The 19424-nt window shown below is 40.8% G+C and overlaps 2 protein-coding genes across 4 annotated transcripts; one reads left to right on the top strand and one right to left on the bottom strand.

The window, feature by feature from the left end:
* The first annotated feature begins 10 nt into the window (after nt 1-10).
* svopa (SV2 related protein a) lies at nt 11-9817 on the top strand. 3 transcript variants are annotated; one of them, XM_079743460.1, is made up of 16 exons: nt 11-1566; nt 1815-1978; nt 2101-2186; nt 2673-2771; nt 2959-3030; nt 3419-3543; nt 3976-4039; nt 4137-4262; nt 4671-4799; nt 4899-4972; nt 5304-5380; nt 5644-5748; nt 5859-5970; nt 6324-6405; nt 7466-7555; nt 8189-9810. In XM_079743460.1, the coding sequence occupies exons 3-16, from the start codon at nt 2109-2111 to the stop codon at nt 8393-8395; spliced, it is 1440 nt and encodes a 479-aa protein (XP_079599586.1). In that variant the 5' UTR covers nt 11-1566; nt 1815-1978; nt 2101-2108; the 3' UTR covers nt 8396-9810. The 3 variants fall into 3 exon arrangements, with proteins under 3 accessions (XP_079599586.1, XP_079599585.1, XP_079599584.1); XM_079743459.1 differs by having other exon boundaries at nt 11-1978; nt 7466-7522; nt 8189-9817; XM_079743458.1 differs by having other exon boundaries at nt 11-1978; nt 8189-9813.
* Nucleotides 9818-10062: 245 nt separating this feature from the next.
* Nucleotides 10063-18895, bottom strand: LOC307080673 (D-amino-acid oxidase-like). Its single transcript, XM_079743488.1, has 11 exons — nt 18839-18895; nt 17993-18210; nt 17558-17672; nt 16588-16664; nt 16440-16505; nt 15838-15892; nt 15116-15220; nt 12748-12830; nt 12175-12292; nt 11469-11567; nt 10063-10830 (listed from the first exon to the last, which is right to left on the bottom strand). Exons 2-11 carry the CDS (start codon nt 18184-18186, stop codon nt 10705-10707), a joined length of 1038 nt encoding a protein of 345 aa, XP_079599614.1. The 5' UTR covers nt 18187-18210; nt 18839-18895; the 3' UTR covers nt 10063-10704.
* Between the last annotated feature and the right edge of the window lie 529 nt (nt 18896-19424).

Raw genomic sequence — 19424 nt, 5'->3', positions numbered from 1 at the left:
TGTACGGAAATCCATGGGAAATTGAAGCCCAACAATCAATATATATTTATTGATCAAAAAAATATTGTTTGAACAAATAATTAATTCGATTCGATTTAAATATATACACATATATATATATATATATAAAATCTCATTGATTTATATATATATATACATTTGATGGATTAAGTAGCTAGATAGATAGATAAAGATTGATCGATTGATAGACCGACAGACAGCCAGACAGATCGATCGATCGATCGATAGATAGATAGATAGATAGATAGATAGATAGATAGAGATAGAGAGATAGATAGATTCGCCTACCATATTATGCCATACATTCAATAATTGTAATTTAATAATTGTCTACATCCGCTATTTTTAGGTTCACGTCTAAAATGACAATAATGACGACAATAATCAGCATAAATGGTCATAAACGGCTTCAATGCCATCCTAAAATAATACAGATTTTTAGGTTGTTGCTGTGACACGACCGAAGATGAATCCCATTCGCAGCCGGCTGACGAACAGAACAGGTCTCTGTCCTCTGTGCTGAAGCCTCTGCTTATGATAATGTGATTGCAATGAGGCGATACCTCGCGTCCACCAGTAAACACCAAACATGGACGATGATTTATTTCAATTGAGACAACTGCCGTAAGTACCAATCGCCGGTGAATGTCGTCCTGTCGTTGCACGTTCCTGTTGTTCTTACTGAGACCTTACATCGCCCTCTGGCATACTGGTCCAAAAGCTTGATGGACCCAGGATGGTCGTGTATGTATGAAATAGACAAATATAATAACATAACGCACTATGTAAGCCTACATGTATTCAAATAAGCTGTATGGTCTTTAGAATTTATATTAATAAAAGATTTGCCTTGTACCTGACGATGCAGTTTATTTACAGGCAGCCACGTGATAGTGGTTTGTTTATATCTTATTGAGAAATATCCGTCGTCTTTGAGATAGTTGCTCCATCTTGTTTTTTCCATCTATTATGCAACTCGAGTTAGCTAAATTGACCATTTCAAACGAGGGTCGATTGGAGTGGAAGCCTTCTCTCCTCTCTCTGGGGAGCATTCATGGCAGGAAGACAGTCAGTCCCTACGATATGTATCACAAAAATAATTTTAAATCTATACGTCTGTTTTGTGCAAATATTCTATTGTAGATTCATTAATTTGCATACGTTATAATATAAATGTGATACAAATATATGGTTAAAAACAACTATTATGTTATTGTTATGATTATACATACATTCACACTAGTTCCAACACCCACAGACACACATACACACTCTCTCTCACACACACGCGCACGCACGCGCACGCACGCGCACGCTGGGGACTAGGTTCTATATGGTCTTATGTAACTCAATATAGCTGAATTGTGTCATTGTCCAATTTTAAGTGAAATGTAGGGTTCTCGCCTCCATTTACACTACAGACGATATCAAAATAGCTCTGAAGTGATGTTGCAGAGAATGTTCTCTTGCTGTGACCTTGCCATGCATTCTCTCTAATGACTGTGATCAAGGAACTCCAGCAGCTGTCAACCCAGTGGTTCTTTGGTAAGCCATATATTATCATCGGAGAGTATGGGGGTATTACTTACTCCCCTTTTAGAAGACATTGTATACTTACACGTTTGTGAAGGGGTGTGAGCTTGCTTGAAGCTACAGCCAAATTATATAAAAGCCCCCTTAACTCAACCCACCCCCAGAATATTGCCTTGTCAACGGCTTTGTCTGAAAATGAGTTCTAATGATAGAAATGGCTTCTTACATCTGTTTTTGTGGCACCTTTACTTTCCTTACAGTGTTGTCAAGTTCCGCCACACAGGTGACCACACCTGCTCTGGAGGGGAGGGGGAGAGCCCGCCAGGCCAGCCGTACGGCCTTGCTGCAGAGCTCAGGGGCCTGGAGTCACTGGCACTAGGGGATGGAGCACCTGTTCCACGGGAGTTTGCTAACCCCACCGATGGTATAAAACAGAAAACACTGAATCTCCTTAAGCAATCATATTTTTGTGACCCAAGCACTTGCAAAAGATTTTAACCTTTCATTTGTTTTTATTTTTATTTGTTTTTTCATATATTTTTATAGACACTTTCATGGTGGAGGATGCAGTGGAGGCTATTGGCTTCGGGACGTTTCAGTGGAAGCTCTCCATCCTTACGGGGCTGGCCTGGGTAAGCAGCCCTTAAGCAGGCGCCCTACCAGATTCATGAAGTTAAGATAAGAAAGTACCTTGGAGCAATGCGAAAAAACTAGAAAAACTATACAGAAAATGTTTATCGCTAGATAATAGTTGAAATTTAGATGGTAACATTATCAACAGTTGAGGTAGACATTATTGACAGTATAAATTAGGGAAACCATACATTTTTATTTGTCAAAACAAGTTTCCAAGTGATTAGACATGGACATGTGAGACACATGTGAGACACAAAGACTGCATTAGAAGTTTCAGATCAACTGCAGTTCATCTTAATCCCATAAAGACTGGCTGAGCTGCAGCACTCTTGCATTACCATGGTACGTACGTTGAGGTTGTGGGTTGTGACGCATTTGGGTTACAGCCACCACATGTAGCTGTCCACCTTCCCCTCAGCTTCCAGTAACATAATTCCACACAAAAAGCATGTTGAGAGGATAACACATTTATGAATTAACAGATGGCCGATGCTATGGAGATGATGATCCTAAGCATCTTGGGCCCACAGCTGCACTGTGAATGGAAACTACCAGGCCTGCAGGTGGCGCTGCTCACCTCTGTAAGGAAAAACTCAACTCTGCTTAGCACTAGTTTTTTAAGACAATTATTTGCTTCTTATAGAATAATTCTTCAATCTATAATAGAAAATGTACAACTACGATAAAAATAATAAATGATCTTGATGGTAAAAGGGTCATGCTAGTTAGTCCCCATTCAATTCCCATGCGTTTTTTCTCCACATCCAGGCAGTCTTCATCGGGATGATGATCAGCTCTTCGCTCTGGGGAAACATCTCTGACAAGTATGGCAGGAAAACTGTGAGTCCCTCCCAAAATTACTTTCTATCTATATCTACCTCTCCAGTCTGTCTTTCCATCCATCCATCCATCCATCGATCCATCCATCCGTCATTCTATCTATTTGTCTATCTATCTACCTGTGTCTATAAATCTACCTCTCTCTCTCTCTCTCATTTTCTCTTTCTGCCAATCCTTCCCTCCAACTCATAATTTAATCTATGAGCACCTTGGTGTACGTTTATTGTTTGTGTGTGTGTGTGTGTGTGTGTGTGTGTGTGTGTGTGTGTGTGTGTGTGTGTGTGTGCGCGCGCATGTGTTTGTGTGTGTGTGAGTGAATGTGTGCGTGCGTGTGTGTGTGTGTGTCGTACCTGTGTGTGTGCCTGCGTGTGTGTGTTTTTATGTGTAGGGGTTGAAGTTGAGTGTCCTGTGGACCATGTTCTACGGGGTCATGAGTGCCTTTGCGCCGGTGTACGGCTGGATGCTGGTCCTCAGGGCCCTCGTGGGTTTCGGCATCGGGGGGGCCCCACAGTCGTATGTACCCCCTCTCTCTTTTCTCTTCTCTCTTGTCAATCTCAATAGTATTTTCCCTACCTCATTCCTCTCGTCTTGTCTGCCTTTTTGTGTCAAACTTTACCTTTAACAAAGTATTTGAAAGGGGCTGTAGATAAAATGTAGTGCCTATCTCTTTATGCATACTCTGTAGCATTTTAGAGCCAATCCCCTCATCTTTTCTGGGATTGGCTCTGGGAATACATCTTGCCTGCCGATCACAAGTGCTTGAAGTGTGACACTTCTGGGGGGGATTGTCTTTGTTTGTTGAGAGTAAAAAGGTCTTCTGCACTTTTCTGCTCTCTCTTTACAACACTTGAACCTTACCTAAAGCAACTTTAAACTAACGTACATAACCAATAACCCAACCACACATTTTTTACCCATTTTACCGTCTATCTTTCTTCCCACAAGGGTGACGTTGTATGCTGAGTTCCTGCCTATGAGATCGAGGGCCACGTGCATATTGCTTATAGAGGTACGTTCACCCCCTCACTCCTAGTTCCCCTAGTTCCCCATGTACCCTCTTTTGTCTCCACATCAACATAACATGCTCTTCCTTCTATGGCTGGCAGATCTTCTGGGCCCTGGGCACGGTGTTCGAGGTGCTGCTCGCCATACTAGTGATGCCCACCCTGGGCTGGCGCTGGCTGCTGGCTCTCTCGACTGTCCCCCTCTTGATCTTCGCCTGCCTCTGCTTTGTGAGTAGGAGCAGAAACGCTTCTAGTTCTGAGACTGGAAACATAAAAATACCATTGTTATGATTATAATTATAGCAGCAATGGTCAGAAAAGTTGAACAATTGGTGAAGGGGCATGTCATTATTGCCTTTTGGGGTATTTGTATTATTTCAAACATAATAATACAAATCAATATTACTAAAACCAGTACTATTTTAGCAGATTACCACTACAAGCATTGTTTTTTTTATCACACAACTTCTACAAGCAGCACTATTTTAGCACAGAAACAATTATAATAAAACCAAAACCAAATCCATTAGAAGGGGCGTGTGGTTATGTGTCATTTATGGGTATGAATAGTAGAACTGATGAAGCGTGCTAATACCGCTAATACCATAACTATTATCACAACGACGCGTGGTGCAGTGGCTTCCTGAGAGCGCGCGCTACGACGTGCTGACCGGGAACCAGGAGATGGCCCTGGCCACGCTGAAGCGCATCGCGGCCGAGAACGGGGTGCCCATGCCGCTAGGAAAGCTGGTGGCTGCCAGACAGGTGCGACCTCCCTGCTCCGGGATCTAAAGATACATTAAACCCTCCTGCGGGAGTCTCACCCCGTCTTGTTGTTCACCTCTTCCCTCCGCAACGCTGCAGGAGAGCCGGGGAAAGTTTCAGGACTTGTTTAACCCCCGTTTCCGATGCACCACAGTGTTGCTGTGGTTCATATGGTAAATAAATCAACTTTTCATGCTATTTCTATTCATACCAATTTATACTTTGTTATACTCTAATATGCTATTTGTTGCTTTATTGATATTTATAGTTTGTTATACTTTGTATATACTTTTTATGTACTAATTAATGACATGTATTTAAAATAAAGTTAGATTATAGCTCTTCTTATTTTGTGATCATGATGTTGCCGTTGATTTCATAATCTGCAGATCTGCCTGTGGGAGGGGGTGGGAGGTGGGTGAGGGGTTGGGTGGGTATCCTCCATTTTAAATCTTTTGGCAATTGTATGTACGAGTGTGTGTGCACGCTGTGTGTGTTCCTCAGGTTCTCCAATGCGTTCTCCTACTACGGCCTGGTGCTGCTCACCCCAGAACTGTTCCAGGAGAGCGTGTCCTGTGGAGGTGACTTCCTGGGACATCACCATTAACAACATAAATTCAGAAAATACCTTTAGGATATGACTTTTCTCATTTTCAAACGCTCTTTTCTGTCTATCTACTATGATATGCACGTTTAGTGTTAGTAAGTCACCCCTCATTCATCGGGCTCATGTTTAAGTCATTGTTAAATACACTGTTTATATTTATGGTTGTGTACTCAAGAACCAACATGATAGCAGCCCTTTCTGAGCTGAAGCTGTGTGTAATCCTCTACCGCCGCCTAGTGTCTCAGGACAGGAGGGCAGAGCCGCGCTGTAGCTTGGAGTGCAAGGCCCTGAACTCTGACGACTACAAGGACCTGCTCTGGACCACACTCTCTGAGTTTCCCGGTAAGGCTGCATCCACCTTCTTTATTACAATGCCATACATATATTTCCATCATGTGGCTATTTGGTCTCTGTGTGCCAACGTCTTATTCATAAAGTTTCCTGATATTCAGGTCTGCTGGTGACGCTGTGGGCGATAGATCGCCTGGGCAGGAGGAAGACCATGGCCCTGTGTTTCTTCATCTACTCTCTCTGCCTCATCCCCCTCTACGCCTGCGTCGGGAGGTGAGGGGGGAGGAAGGACGTTGTTTTCATTATCAACATTATATTCCTTTACACAGCTCCCTTTTGATGACCATTTGTATTCCTCTACTGATTGCTACATTGTCCAGTCCTATTCAGAAACCCTCTTGACCCATGACTAGTATTCCAACGCAAGACAAGACTTGGACACCTGGGGGCGGGGGGGGGGGCAGTTCCTGTTCATCTCAAAGAACACTAACATACTACACAAAGTATAATCTAATGACCTCCTTGTTCATCATGTTTTTCCGATAAACTTCTCTTCGTCCTCTCATTGCATATCCTGGGTTAATTGTTTGATCTCTCGATAGAGCTTTGTGTTGTTTTATCTGCAGGACCTCCATGACGGTGTTGATATTTATCGCCCGTGCATTCATCGCAGGAGGATTTCAGGCTGCCTATGTGTACACACCAGAGGTACAGACACACACACATACACACACACACACACACACTCTGCTCTGCCTGTATACACACCAGATGTACACACACTGAACTTGTACCCTCTATTTAATTCTCTACCGATCAGAAATATCTGGTTTAAAGAAAGAAAGGAACTGAAATAGCCTACCCCAGGAAACTACCCCAGACAAAAAGTCAAAAAATAAGTTATTTAGAATTCACAGGTGCTTTTGTCCAGTGATTTACCAGTTAGGCTGACCATGAGCTACATTAGGAACTAAATTGCAAGATACAAGAGCTTGAGAAGTTTGGATTTGATGTGGTCCTCTTCCACATTTGCTTGCCAAATTAAGAAGTATATCACCACCCACTTCCCCACCCCCCTCCAATCAGAGCATAGATTAGATTTTGTGGACCACTGGACGATGCTGGGCGGAGATGTTCGGGCATTTCAGAAGCAGGGAGATTCATACAAAAATAGATGTCTTATTTGTCAGTTTGCCATGTGACCGCCTGGCAGTGAGTCCGGCGGGGCTGCCGGATAATATAATATTATATAGATATAGAGCTCTGGGAGTCCGCAAACGACAACAACAATCACTTCTCCTCCATGCTGTGGTTCACTCCGACAGCTCATTTGTCAATGGGCAGCAGCTCATTTGCATTAAAGCTACAGACACCAGAAACAGCGCATTCTGAAGGGACTGTAACAAAGGGGAATAGTGGTAGTTGACATTCTTTTTCCTAAAGGCTATTTCCAGCAAACCGCTTCAAAAACATGTTTTCTGGACCTCATATACTATGTTTACTTGTCCGGAAAACACCATAATATGTCTCCTTTAACATCTCCCATTATTGTTCTCGCATTCTTCCATTACTCTCCCATGCTTCTTGTCCTATGCTTGTTCTCCCATTAGTCTTCCCATGATTCTTCTCCCATGCTTCTTACCAATTCATCACAAAACATAGTACATCAAAGCACATGACAAGGGCGGGGCACGGGGAATCATTACCTGATATTATACAAAAAGATGTGACCTACAAATTCATATTCCTCCTCTGTGAATGAACCCAGGTGTATCCCACGGCAACCAGAGCGTTGGGTCTGGGCACCAGCAGCGGCATGGCCAGGGTGGGTGCGCTTATCACACCATTTGTTGCCCAGGTACATTCCACCAAGCATCTTCTTACGACAGTATACATGGTTGTGGTAATTAGTAACTAGTAACTAACTCAAGATGACATGCTGTATGAGGCATGTTTGACTTTGTTTCTATTTGTTCAATTTCCTGTCAAATTCATTCATGTTAAATATGTTTTATGTTTTTAAAGCTAGAAGATTTCTGTGTTGTTCTTTCTCTTTATTTGCCACCGACACCCAGTCTGTATCATTAATAATGCTGCTAATGCAAGGGCTTACATCAGTGGGTCCTAGAGTCAACCACCATTGTGTATTGTCATTCGGTGATAGATGTGACTCAACATACATTTATTTACATGAAGAAATTGCTACTTTAATATGAAAATAAAAAATATAGATCACGTGTATAATTCAAATATTATGTTGCTCTTATGTATCCTCATTTTTATTTTCAACCCATAATATTATTTAATCTTTGTAAATATCCTTCAAATTCTGCCTGTCATCCTATGTGTAAACAAAAATTTTTTGTTCCAAAGTGCTCCCAGTCCACGTTCAGTAGGAACCCAGCCAGAGGTCGCACTCTCCACCCTCCTTCAGGTGATGATGGAGTCCTCGGTGCACCTCACCCTCTTTCACCCTCCTCCCTTGCTGCAGGTGATGATGGAGTCCTCCGTGCACCTCACCCTCTCCGTGTACTGCTGCTGCTGCCTGCTGGCCGCCGTGGCCTCCTGCGCGCTGCCCATAGAGACCACCGGCCGGGGCCTCCAGGAGTCCAGCCAGCGGGAGTGGGGTCAGGAGATGATGGGCCGGCCTCAAAGCCCAGCAGGGATCCCCCGCTCCAGCTCTGGCTCCCAGAACTGAGGAGAACTCTAGGACAGTGTGAGGAGAAGAACGGGCGGAGGGAAGAACAGAGTGAAGACCCTCCCCCTGCCACCAAGAGCCCAGATAAGACGAGTTGGGGAAGATGGTCGTCATCCACCTGCTCATTCAGTTTAATGATTACAATAGGTTAGAGATGGAGAGTCAGGTAAATTGTGAAAGAAAAGAATCGGAGGGAAAGCAAAGACGATGGGAGGTTAAAACGCTTCAGGCATAGTTTTTGAAATTGTGAGACAAAAGACATTTTAGTCCCAATTCTATTTTGAAAGAGTCTTAAAACAGTTCTGTGCCTGTCATGGGTGAGAGAGGATTTCACAATCTAAAAAAGCTGCTTTGAACATGTTAGTTGAAGAGACGTGTGCTTAAAGACAACATACAGAGCGTGTGTTGCTTCCATTATGTGATGTATTTCCAAGTATGAAGAGGATATTACAGCGGGCAAATGTGATAAATGTAATTGGTTGCCCAACCTATTATCAGACACCAACAAGTCATGTCAAGAGAAAGAAAACCTGAATTATGGTCATGTGATCCATTTTGTAAATAGGTGCATATTAATGTTACTGAGGTAAGAGAAATGTTTTGTCATTCCATGTTCTAACACAAGGAGAAGCTTAAGATCATGTGTAGTGATACAACATGTGATGTGAGACCGCTGGACATATTATGCACTTCTATGAAGGCATTAACTGCCATAGATACAATAATGTGTGAAAATCTGTTTTCTTTGCTGAAATAAGCCTAAGCCCTGTTTCTTGTTAACCTATTGTATTCTGCTGTCAGGGTCTATTAGTGTTTACCGTTTACAAAGGACAGTTTACTTATTGTTTGGACTAGGAGGGAAATCTCACCTTTGAAATGCTTAATTTGAATAATTCACAAAATAGTAATAATAATAATATGACTTGTATTTCATAGCCATCTCAAGACTCTTTTTGTTAACTATTTTGTTTTTGTTTATTTTGTATTTTAATTTTTTATGTTAAGAAATGAGGCAGGCGAGGGGGTCAAATAATGTGGTAGATTCAGGGACCGATGATCATAACTGGATCTCTCTGTCTCTCCTTATCATTTTTGTGCAGTAGTTTGTGCAATTTCTGTTTGTTTGTGATTTTTGACGTTCACATTATTCAACAAACTTTTCACGCAATCAGCATTTTAACAAACATGTTTCAAATACACATCTATACATAATCTGATATGGAAACGTGATTACTTTCTATAAATGTTACGTTAATACCAGTTTTGGGTTGTCTTGCACTGTTTGTTGGTGTAGGCATTGTTTCATTTAATATATCGTTACAGGTATGTAAAATGTATGTGGTAATTTAACACAGACCTAGTCGTGAAAGAATAGCCACGTCCGTCTGCCAATCTAAGCTACATTCAGTCTCATAGCCACCTCTGTCTGCCAATTTATGCTATATTCAGTCTCATAGCCACCTCCATCTGCCAATGAGTGCTATATTCAGTCTCATAGCCACCTCCGTATGCCAATGAGTGCTATGTTCAGTCTCATAGCCCCCTCCGTCTGCCGCTGAGTGCTATGTTCAGTCTCATAGTCACCTCCTTCAATGTGTGCTATATTCAGTCTCATAGCCACACATTCCTCACAACAATCCATTTTCTTTTAAAACAAGACAGAGATTTTAATCATTTTTATTGGATGTTTTTTGGTCTACATTGAACAAATGTATTATATTCTATCAAAATATCAAAAGGAAACAAAAGGATAGCAAGGTTATTCCAAACTTTTTGTGTTAACTATACCATCAGCTCCCTTTGAGAATTAGAACTGATCAACAAATGATTATGATTCAACTCATGATTATCCAACATCCAAAACAAATGTTCAAAGAGTGGTTGACTGTCTCTATCCAGACATTTAAATTATAGTTGCATTAATAATTATATTAAAGTATACAATTATTTTAATTGATATATGTGTGAGCATGTGTTAATAAATTAAACAATTTGTAGCATTCTTGTCAGTTCTACACTATGCATTTCATATTTGAGTTATGTACTGTATGTCACATGAATTTACATTTTTCTATATCGGGTTGAGAGAACTTGATAACCTTAAAATGTGACATATAATATAATTAATACTAGTTGTGATAATAAGTGAATTAATTATTCATTCCACGCCTGCCCACCAAGCAGCCATTGCACCGCAAGGTTTCCATATAACCGTTCTAAACAGTTCTTTCCTTTGTCCTCTAGGACGTTTGGATGTCCGGTGTGGTGTGTACCCCTGGAGGGGCTTTCCCATGCCTGTAAGTCCAGGTCTACAGACGAGCTTTGGGTGTCTTGGCAGTGTGTTCTATGATTTGGCCAAAGAGCCGGCTGGCCTCCATGGCACAGCCCCAGTGGATGGTGAGACCGAACCCTCCGTGGCCATAGTTGTGGATCACCTGAAACAGCAGTTACGGGCATTCACTACTACTCTAGTGCAGTGTATGTATCATCTGAACTGGAGAGCTTACAGTCACTCACTACCACACTAGTGTAGTGTATATCACCTGAACCAGAGCGCTTATGGTCCCTCACTACTACTCTAGTGTAGTGTATGTATCACCTTAACCAGAGCCCTGACGGTCACTCACGACTACACTAGTGTAGTGTATGTATCACCTGAACCAGAGCCCTTACGGTCATTCACTTCCACAATAGTATAGTGTATGTATCACCTGAACAAGAGACCTTACGGTCACTCACTACTACTATAGTGAAGTTATGTTTCCCCTGAAACTGGGCTGTTCTAGTAATAAATAACTACACACTAGTTTAGTTAAGTATTACCTGAAAGAGAGCCGTTATGGTGACTCTCCAGCACACTTTCAAATAAATACTAATAATAATTTTGACCAATATTTTCAACCAATCAGAAACAAGATTAGGAAATTGTGTTGTATAAAGAAGATAACTTGTGTTTAGTACAATATCTGCAAGTTTGTCCGGTTAATCACTAAGTCGGTAAGATAATATGACAAACAACAATCACATAAAACTAACACAGAACGATTATATTGACGATGTTTGAGTTCCTTACCTCAATGTCGTTCTGACCGCATGAGATCCTCTCTCTCTCTAGTCTCACTGTTGTCCGCACTGGTCGCAGGCCTGCCCAGTCCTCTACTATCCTAGCATGCTAAGAAACACACACACACACACACACACACACACACACACACACACACACACACACACACACAGTATTGTCGAGGAATTATAAGGATTTAAGCAGATGCAAATAGATAGATTGATGACAATTCTGATGGAAGATCAAGTCGTAATTGTATAGATTTTATTTCACAGGGTTTGTTTTATCTATCAAAAACCCCAACAACACCTGTAGATTGGTTTGCATTAGGTGACTACCTCTCTAGGTTAAATGCTATAACATATGTTTGGCTGATATGGTTCCGCTGCTGATCAAGTGTTGATGCAACACACCTGTCCTCCTTTAAAGGTGGGGTCAGGGGGTTTATTTCTCATTTAATGGGGAGGGCAGGGGGATAAATTCTCCTTTAAAAGGTGGGGTCAGGGGGATAAGTTCTCTTTTCAAATTTGGGTCAGAGGGTTTAGTTCTCCTTTAAAAGGTGGGGTCAGGGGGATACTAAACCTTTAAAGGGGGGTCAGGGGGTGAAGTTCTTATTTTAAGGCAGGCCAGAGGGTTGAGTTGTAATTTAAACATGGGGTCAGAGGGTTTAGTCCTCCTTTAGAAGGAGGGGTCGTTTAGGATAACAACCTCCCACCTTGAGGCTGGGCTCCAAGTGGCAGGCCTCCTCCCAGATCTTCTTGTGGTCGATGGAGTTGTTGGCTTCACTCCAGTTTCCCACCTGAAACACCCCGCCCACGGTCACCAGACGGCTCCTACAGACGGGGAGGATGGATCTGTGTTTTTTCTATTAAAAACGCAACATCATCTTAACTGCAAGACACCGTGGTGCAGTGGCCCTAGGTTCAAGCCCAGCTGGACATTTCTGGGTGGATGTTGATTCTTCTGCCTATGGGTGTCTAACGGTTGTGTTGCTTTCTTCCTACAAAATACTACTGCCTAGGCTGTCAATGGGGCTGAGACTGCCAACTGCTCCAAGAGCTAGGTTAAAGGAAGAGGTCCCCCAAAGGCGGACAAATATATATTATATATATATATATAATTTTCAGTATTACCAACCATGCACTTTGATAGTAGGCCACCACAGAATATGTGCGATAAGCAAGAAAACCTCAAATAGACCTAGTGTAGAAGAACTCTCAAAATCATATAATGACTTATAGTTGATTAAGAAACTAAGTTAAAATGCTCAAAAAGTATACCGAGTTACCCTGGAATGATGTAAGGGGAATTGTAGGTGCTAGATCTTTTATTGTGGGTAAGAATCCAATGCTTTAGCCATGGTGCATCAACCTGTTACAAAAAAAGAGAAAGGAGTGAAAACCCATATTAAAAACCAATCGACAGGTTGTTAATGGAGACATAAAAAAAATATATATATATATATCTCGCCTACCGCTATTCCTCTGTTTCAGTCCCTTCAGAATGTGCTGTTTCTGGTGTCTGTAGCTTTAATGCAAATGAGCTGCTGCCCATTGACCAGCAGCTGTCAGACTGAACCACAGCATGGAGAAGGGATTGTTGTTTGTGGACTCCTGGAGCTCTATATCTATATAATAATATATAATAATATTATTGTATATGGGTATTTATATAATATTATATCTAATATAACGGCCAAAAGCTATGTGCGCCTCGTGTGATAATGAGTCATAAATACTGCGTCTGACGTGACGTCTCTGGCACTAAGCACAAGGACTAGTAGTACTGCGGTCAAGTCAGCCGTCATTCGTTCACCCGCGTCAAGCCAGCCGTCACACAAATCTTCGTGGCTTCTACTCTTAACAGCCTTTGTGTGGTATCTCGCAACGTTTTAAAAATAAAAGCCTTCACCTACATTTGTGTGGAACGCTGCGATCGCTACCAGATCGGCGTGAAAACGTCCAAAACAAACAAAGGTGTTCAAAGGACCAAGCATGCACGTGAGGTTTTCAATGGACATTTTCTCCGAAAATATACATGAAAATCACATGGTTCCTTGTGTACAAATAGTCAGTACAACGGTTAATATGGTCATATCAGTCAGTGCCGGGGGTGTTACACTGAATTCTGCGACCCACCGAAAAGTGTGACCCAAGAGGGCGCTGTTGCACATTTTCTGCAACATGCACGGTGTGCATTATAAGCATGCTGAATTTTCAGCATGTCTTATTTATTGTTTACTGTTAACATCTTAGATTACACAGTTCAGGCTATTGCAGCTAGCTCAGACTGTATGACGATAGGGGGTACAACCTGAGACAATAAAAAATATTTGCCTTCTGCATTTTTTTCTTTTCCCTTCATTGTACCGTACCGAACCGTGATGTCCGAACCGAGGTATGAACCGAACCGTGACTCCAGTGTACCGTTACACCCCTACTTCCTACGTAGGAGGGGGCGCCAAAACTGACTTACTCGTTTGGTAACTGTAGGCGGGGTACTTTCAGAAATGCATATCTCACTCAAAAGATCATGTAGACATTTTTCAAAATTTTTATGCATGTGGGAGCACCATAGACCCAAAACAACACCCCAAATCCCAGGAAAAATTTAGTTTTCATAATATGTCCCCTTAATATGTTTTAACAACTATTAAACCATTTGTGGTTAGATCTGCATTATGTAAATTGTATACTGCAACTATTATAGCTAGGAAAATTTGGAGAAGGACCATGGAGAAAGAGAGGAGAGATGGTGGCGGGGGTTCATGGGATGTGGTGCGAGTTGCAGCATCGGACTAAGAGAAATGGAAAGGTTCTGTAAAGGCCCTATGTGCCATGAGGCACTTGAAGGACAGGTAACATGTAACATGCTGCAGCTATTAACTCCATTAACAAAAACAATCTGAACAAGAACATTTCCCAAGAATAAAACATGTCACTCCATCTGGAGATATTTTCTCTATAAATAACATACCGGTAAGTCCTTTTTACACTCCCAATTATACCTGTCTCAAACCCGCCTTTTCCCGGCATGGTCCTCGCGTTAATATGCCTATGTTGACACAGGGTGTCAACATGCTGTAACAATACATTCTTTGTCAGTACTGGGGGGGGGGGGTCCTTCCAAATACTAAGGAATACCAAAACCTTTCCCATTGGAAGCTATCCTATTTGCAACTACTGGAAAATGCATGATTATAATTGGTAGGTGTGTTTAAACCAGTGGACATTAGGAGTATGCAAATTATTCTAAAGAGGTCTCCGTGCGTAGCCCCGCCTACTCCAATGAACCAAGAAAGCCGGCTCCTTGACGAAGGGGGGAATCAAAAATTTGGATTGGTTTGTTTGTGTGCACTATCAAAGAAAGCTAGAAAATTGGGGGTACTCATATCTGTTGGACAAAACAAAGACACAGCTATGGGAGCTGTTTAACTATGTTTGAATAAAACTGACTTAAATGTCCCGCCAACTGCCCAATTTAAAAAGGTCAGACACAGCAAGAGGTGGTCAGTTGAGCAGAAATCCTTGCTGATTGACATCTCGACATAAACAATGTCAAAAATCTACCTGGAGTCTTAGATGTGACATCCAATGGCCAATGTAGTCACTCTAAAAATACTCTAAATAGGATTGCTATGATAGAACAGCAGTCACCTTAATGATTTGGCCCCGGCCTGGTGTAAGTTGAGGGTCGGGCTGCAGGTCCCCTGACCTCACCCCTGAGCAATTGATAATAATGTCCACCCCAGCATCTGCTAACTAAACAAAACACAACAAACAGGGCTTATGCATTATGCTTTTAAAGGTTCTGTTGTAAAGTAACCAAACCATAACGTATAGGTTATAATGTAATTTCAGATAATTTGAGACAGAAGAATGTCAGTCTTAAATGGGTCCCAATTATTACCAAGAGTATTCATGATTTTTATGGCAATGTAAACAATAATAGCACCACTACATTATATGGCACAATTGCATTAAACAGAACCATTACATTAAACAACACTGTTACATTAGAAGGCACCATTACATGGCAATATTCGATTGCAGGCCAGCATTAGATTACATGGCACCATTACATTACATGGCACCATTGGATAGCATGATATCATTCCATTAGATGGCACAATTACATTAGAGGGCACCATTCGATTATTGAAACAATCAAAAACCAGTTGCAATGACCAGTGATTCACTAGGGATTGTGCTTTTGAGTTCAATGATTGTTGACTCTTTATTACAAATACAAACAAAGCTAAGTCCTCAATGGGTGGATTTTATATTATATGTATATTATATTAAATTATATTGATTATTATTAAACATAACATACATTAATTTTTTATTACATTTTCCATGAAAACATTTGCACTAACCTCTTTAAAAGATTTAATTTTCTTGTGGTAGAATATCACTCCTCTGTTTTGTAACCTGTAATTCATGCAAAACCAATATATATATATATATATATATACATATATATATATATATATATATATATATATATATATATATATACACACACATACACTGTACATTATATTTATATATATAATTAGTATATGCTACAGGTGAACCTGCTAAGATGGCGCAATTCGCTATTTTGGGATATTGGGCAATATCCCATGATCGAGATCTCAAACTCGGGACATTGCGTGATGGTCGTCTCCTCACGCTAATAAAAACAAATAAATCCCGGCAAACAGTGTTATTTTGTTTATTTTTGGAGTGTTCACGTGTAGTATATACTATAACAATTATTCACCTCAGGCTCTGTGAATAGTGGGGAATAGCCCTCTCGACCTTCGGTCTGGGGGGCTATTCCCCACTATTCACTTCGCCTTAGGCGACTAATTGTTAAATAGCACACTGTCATGTTGCTTCCTTCTGTTTTAGCTCATTGTGTTATGACACAGTTCTTCGGGTCTTGCATGTAAATAATTGAATATATAATAATGAGTGAGATATAAAAACTCACCAATCCGTCAGCCAAGGTAAATATGTTTTCCCTTCAATCATAAGAGCAGTGTTGAACCAGCCATGGCTAAAATATCAACACACAAAAATGACATTATAATCGTAACTCAAGTATCCTTTGTTGTGTTTATTCCACCCACATGACATACTTGTATCCGGGAAACATTTCCAGCTCCCTTTTGGTGAGGTGTCTGAAGCCCAGCACAATGTCTTTAAAGGAGGGCTCCTGCAACAGAGACACAATGTGATGACAATTAATTGCGATTTATTGAAATAGTAATGTTTCATAGTTTTATTTGACCTGTTACCCTAATACATAGTTCCATATATGTGTAGTATCTAGGATATCATCATTCGTTATAAGTTGGAAATGTGTAGAGCGCATAGGCAGAAATCCCAGGGGGGGTAGGGGGACACACAACTCCCACATCCTAGGAAAATATTTCACTGCAAACATGACTACGTAACTTCAATAATATTAATAATCCGCAATTAAAGCACAAAGATTAGGAGCCTTTTGTAGCTGATTAGCAATGTGTTGATGATTTATGATTGCCATTTGCAGGCCGTGTGGTGCATCGTATTGTATTAAATTGTAAACAGTAAAAAAAAACAACATCTAATTGAATTAGGACCTCAAGAATCAAAATGTGTTATCAATGAAAATCATATGCTTATGTTATGTTATGGATAGTAATACTGTCAACTGAGAAGAAAAAAGCTGGAAAAAGCTAAGAAAGAGAAAGAGCTAAATGCTGTTATCAGAACAGCTTTTACAACCGTTTTTGGCTGTTTAGTTCTGGTCTTCTATTATTCAGCTGGGAACATAAATGCTGGTTTGTGTACGTGCCTTTATCAGGCCTTAAAGTTGTGCACTCAAACAGGACCTAACTCTCCAACCCTAACCCTAACCCTTATCTTGAGCCAGGTTAAATTATAACCTGCTTATTATACCAAGGACTCTAATTTGAACACTGAACACCATAAAGATATGGAAGTGTCACCTGAGGCTGTTCACATAGTTTACAAACCATAAATATAATGGTTATGGACTGCTCTTTCTTTATTGTAGAACTGAGCATTGGCTTAGTATTTAGTAGGCAAGAGAGTAGAACTCACAGGTGCATAATCAGAACAGAGATTGTATCCTGACTGAAGGAATATCCCCATCTTCACTGACTCAGGGGAACTCAGCACACTGAGCAGGTAATCAAAGGTCTCCTTGTTCCACTTTCTGAATGCATGGTATTACACAAAATATTCAAAAGTGGTAAATGTGATGCAGAAATATGTTTATAAACACATTAAACACATTGTTAAATCAATAAGTCCCTATGCAGGTGTAGCTGTGGTCAAATCACATTAAAAATACACCAAAGTATAAGTGAAAGTAACTGCATAGATTGAATAAAAAACAATAAGCATTGGATAGTCTCTCATCTCTCATCATTGCAGGCTCATCCATTTAAACGTATCTCGCACGCTCAGGCTCTAACTAGTTCAAGAACCACAAGGCCTATACACAAAGAGAAGACAACAACGTCGTAGGCCTACGTTTCTTCCGTGCGGCCCTTGTCATAGAGGTATGGCTGCCAGAAGCCCGCGGCTCCATCACTGGTGGTAAGAGGCGTGAAGCGATCTGCATACACCTCGATGGTCAGGTTGCCCTGTGTGGAGTGGTACTGCTCGTAGATGCACTTGGCTGTGGACAAGCCGATCACCCCAGCTCCTATCACCGCCACCCGCATGTTGCACAGAGCTGCTGTTAAATACTAAGAAAACCAAATGAACAAGCAAAAGGTGAGTTTCTATTGGAGGGAGGAAACTAGTGCTACAACAATAAAATGGTATTCTATTACATCTGCAAAGTCATCAGTTTCCACTCAGAAGGGTCCATAAACTGGCATTATTTTCACAGGTGACCTTTGTTACACTTTTTCCATGCAGAGATGTGCAAATGTGCGTGTCGATTTGTCTGTGTTCCTCAGTACCACCAGTAGGGAGTACCCAGTGATTTTAAGAGGAACAATGCTGGTCTTGGTTGTGACTGCAGTGCGCCCAATGCAACGAAGCATTTGAGATTAGTTTACACATTAACAAATCGGATTACGCTCACGCGGTTAAAACACAGTTACTCCACTCACATTTGTAAATAGTTCTGCTACAATTTTAACATTGCATCACGAATGTTAATAATATGCATAATAGTCTACTAATAGTAGAATGATAATTATATGCAGGCTAATATCGATTTCATTTTTACCAACTACAAATTTAGCCGAAACAGTGGTAATGAGTTAAATTAGATAAAACAGAAAGACCAGCGCGAGAAAGACGTTGAAATCTATAACCACATTAGACGGAATTCATATGTTGATAAATTGCAAAAGCTTTAGATACCTGCGAAGAAGGGACGTTTTTAGGGAAACTCGACTCGCTGAACCCTGGCTACACCAAGCATAGACAAGTGGAAACAAGTTTGTGAAGAAGGTCACTTCAACTTGGGTGTGTGGGCGGGGCTAGTTACAGCTGCAGATATTGTAACCAAGTTCCATTCTGTTTTGTGCATATTTTTACTGTGCTCTTTTATTACAAGCATTAAGGTAATACCGTTCAACTACTACTACTTATAAAACTAGGGTTAGGGCTAGCGCTAGGGCTAATACCAATTATGAAAGTTATATTATAGTAAACTAATAAAAAAATATTTATCTGAGGGTCAACACGATGTGTAATACTTTGTTGGGAGTTCCTTTATTTCCTTTATCATGCATATGTTCCTTATGCAGCTCTATATCATGCCTTTCACTCAGCAAATGCTGTGACACTCTTTTGATAGCAAAAATAGAATCAACTAGCAACGTGTAATTCCTTAACTATTTTTAAATAATAGACGAGAATAACCCACAACAAATTCCAGCCCTAATCCGAAGCGGAAACTCAATAATGATTGTAATATATGTGCATCGCAATAACACGTAAGCGC

The sequence above is a fragment of the Pollachius pollachius genome (assembly GCF_949987615.1).
Source record: "Pollachius pollachius genome assembly, chromosome: 1".
NCBI classification, from domain to species: Eukaryota; Metazoa; Chordata; class Actinopteri; order Gadiformes; family Gadidae; genus Pollachius; species Pollachius pollachius.
The sequence above is the reverse complement of the archived record's forward strand: the minus strand, read 5'-3'. Positions and strand labels throughout refer to the sequence as shown.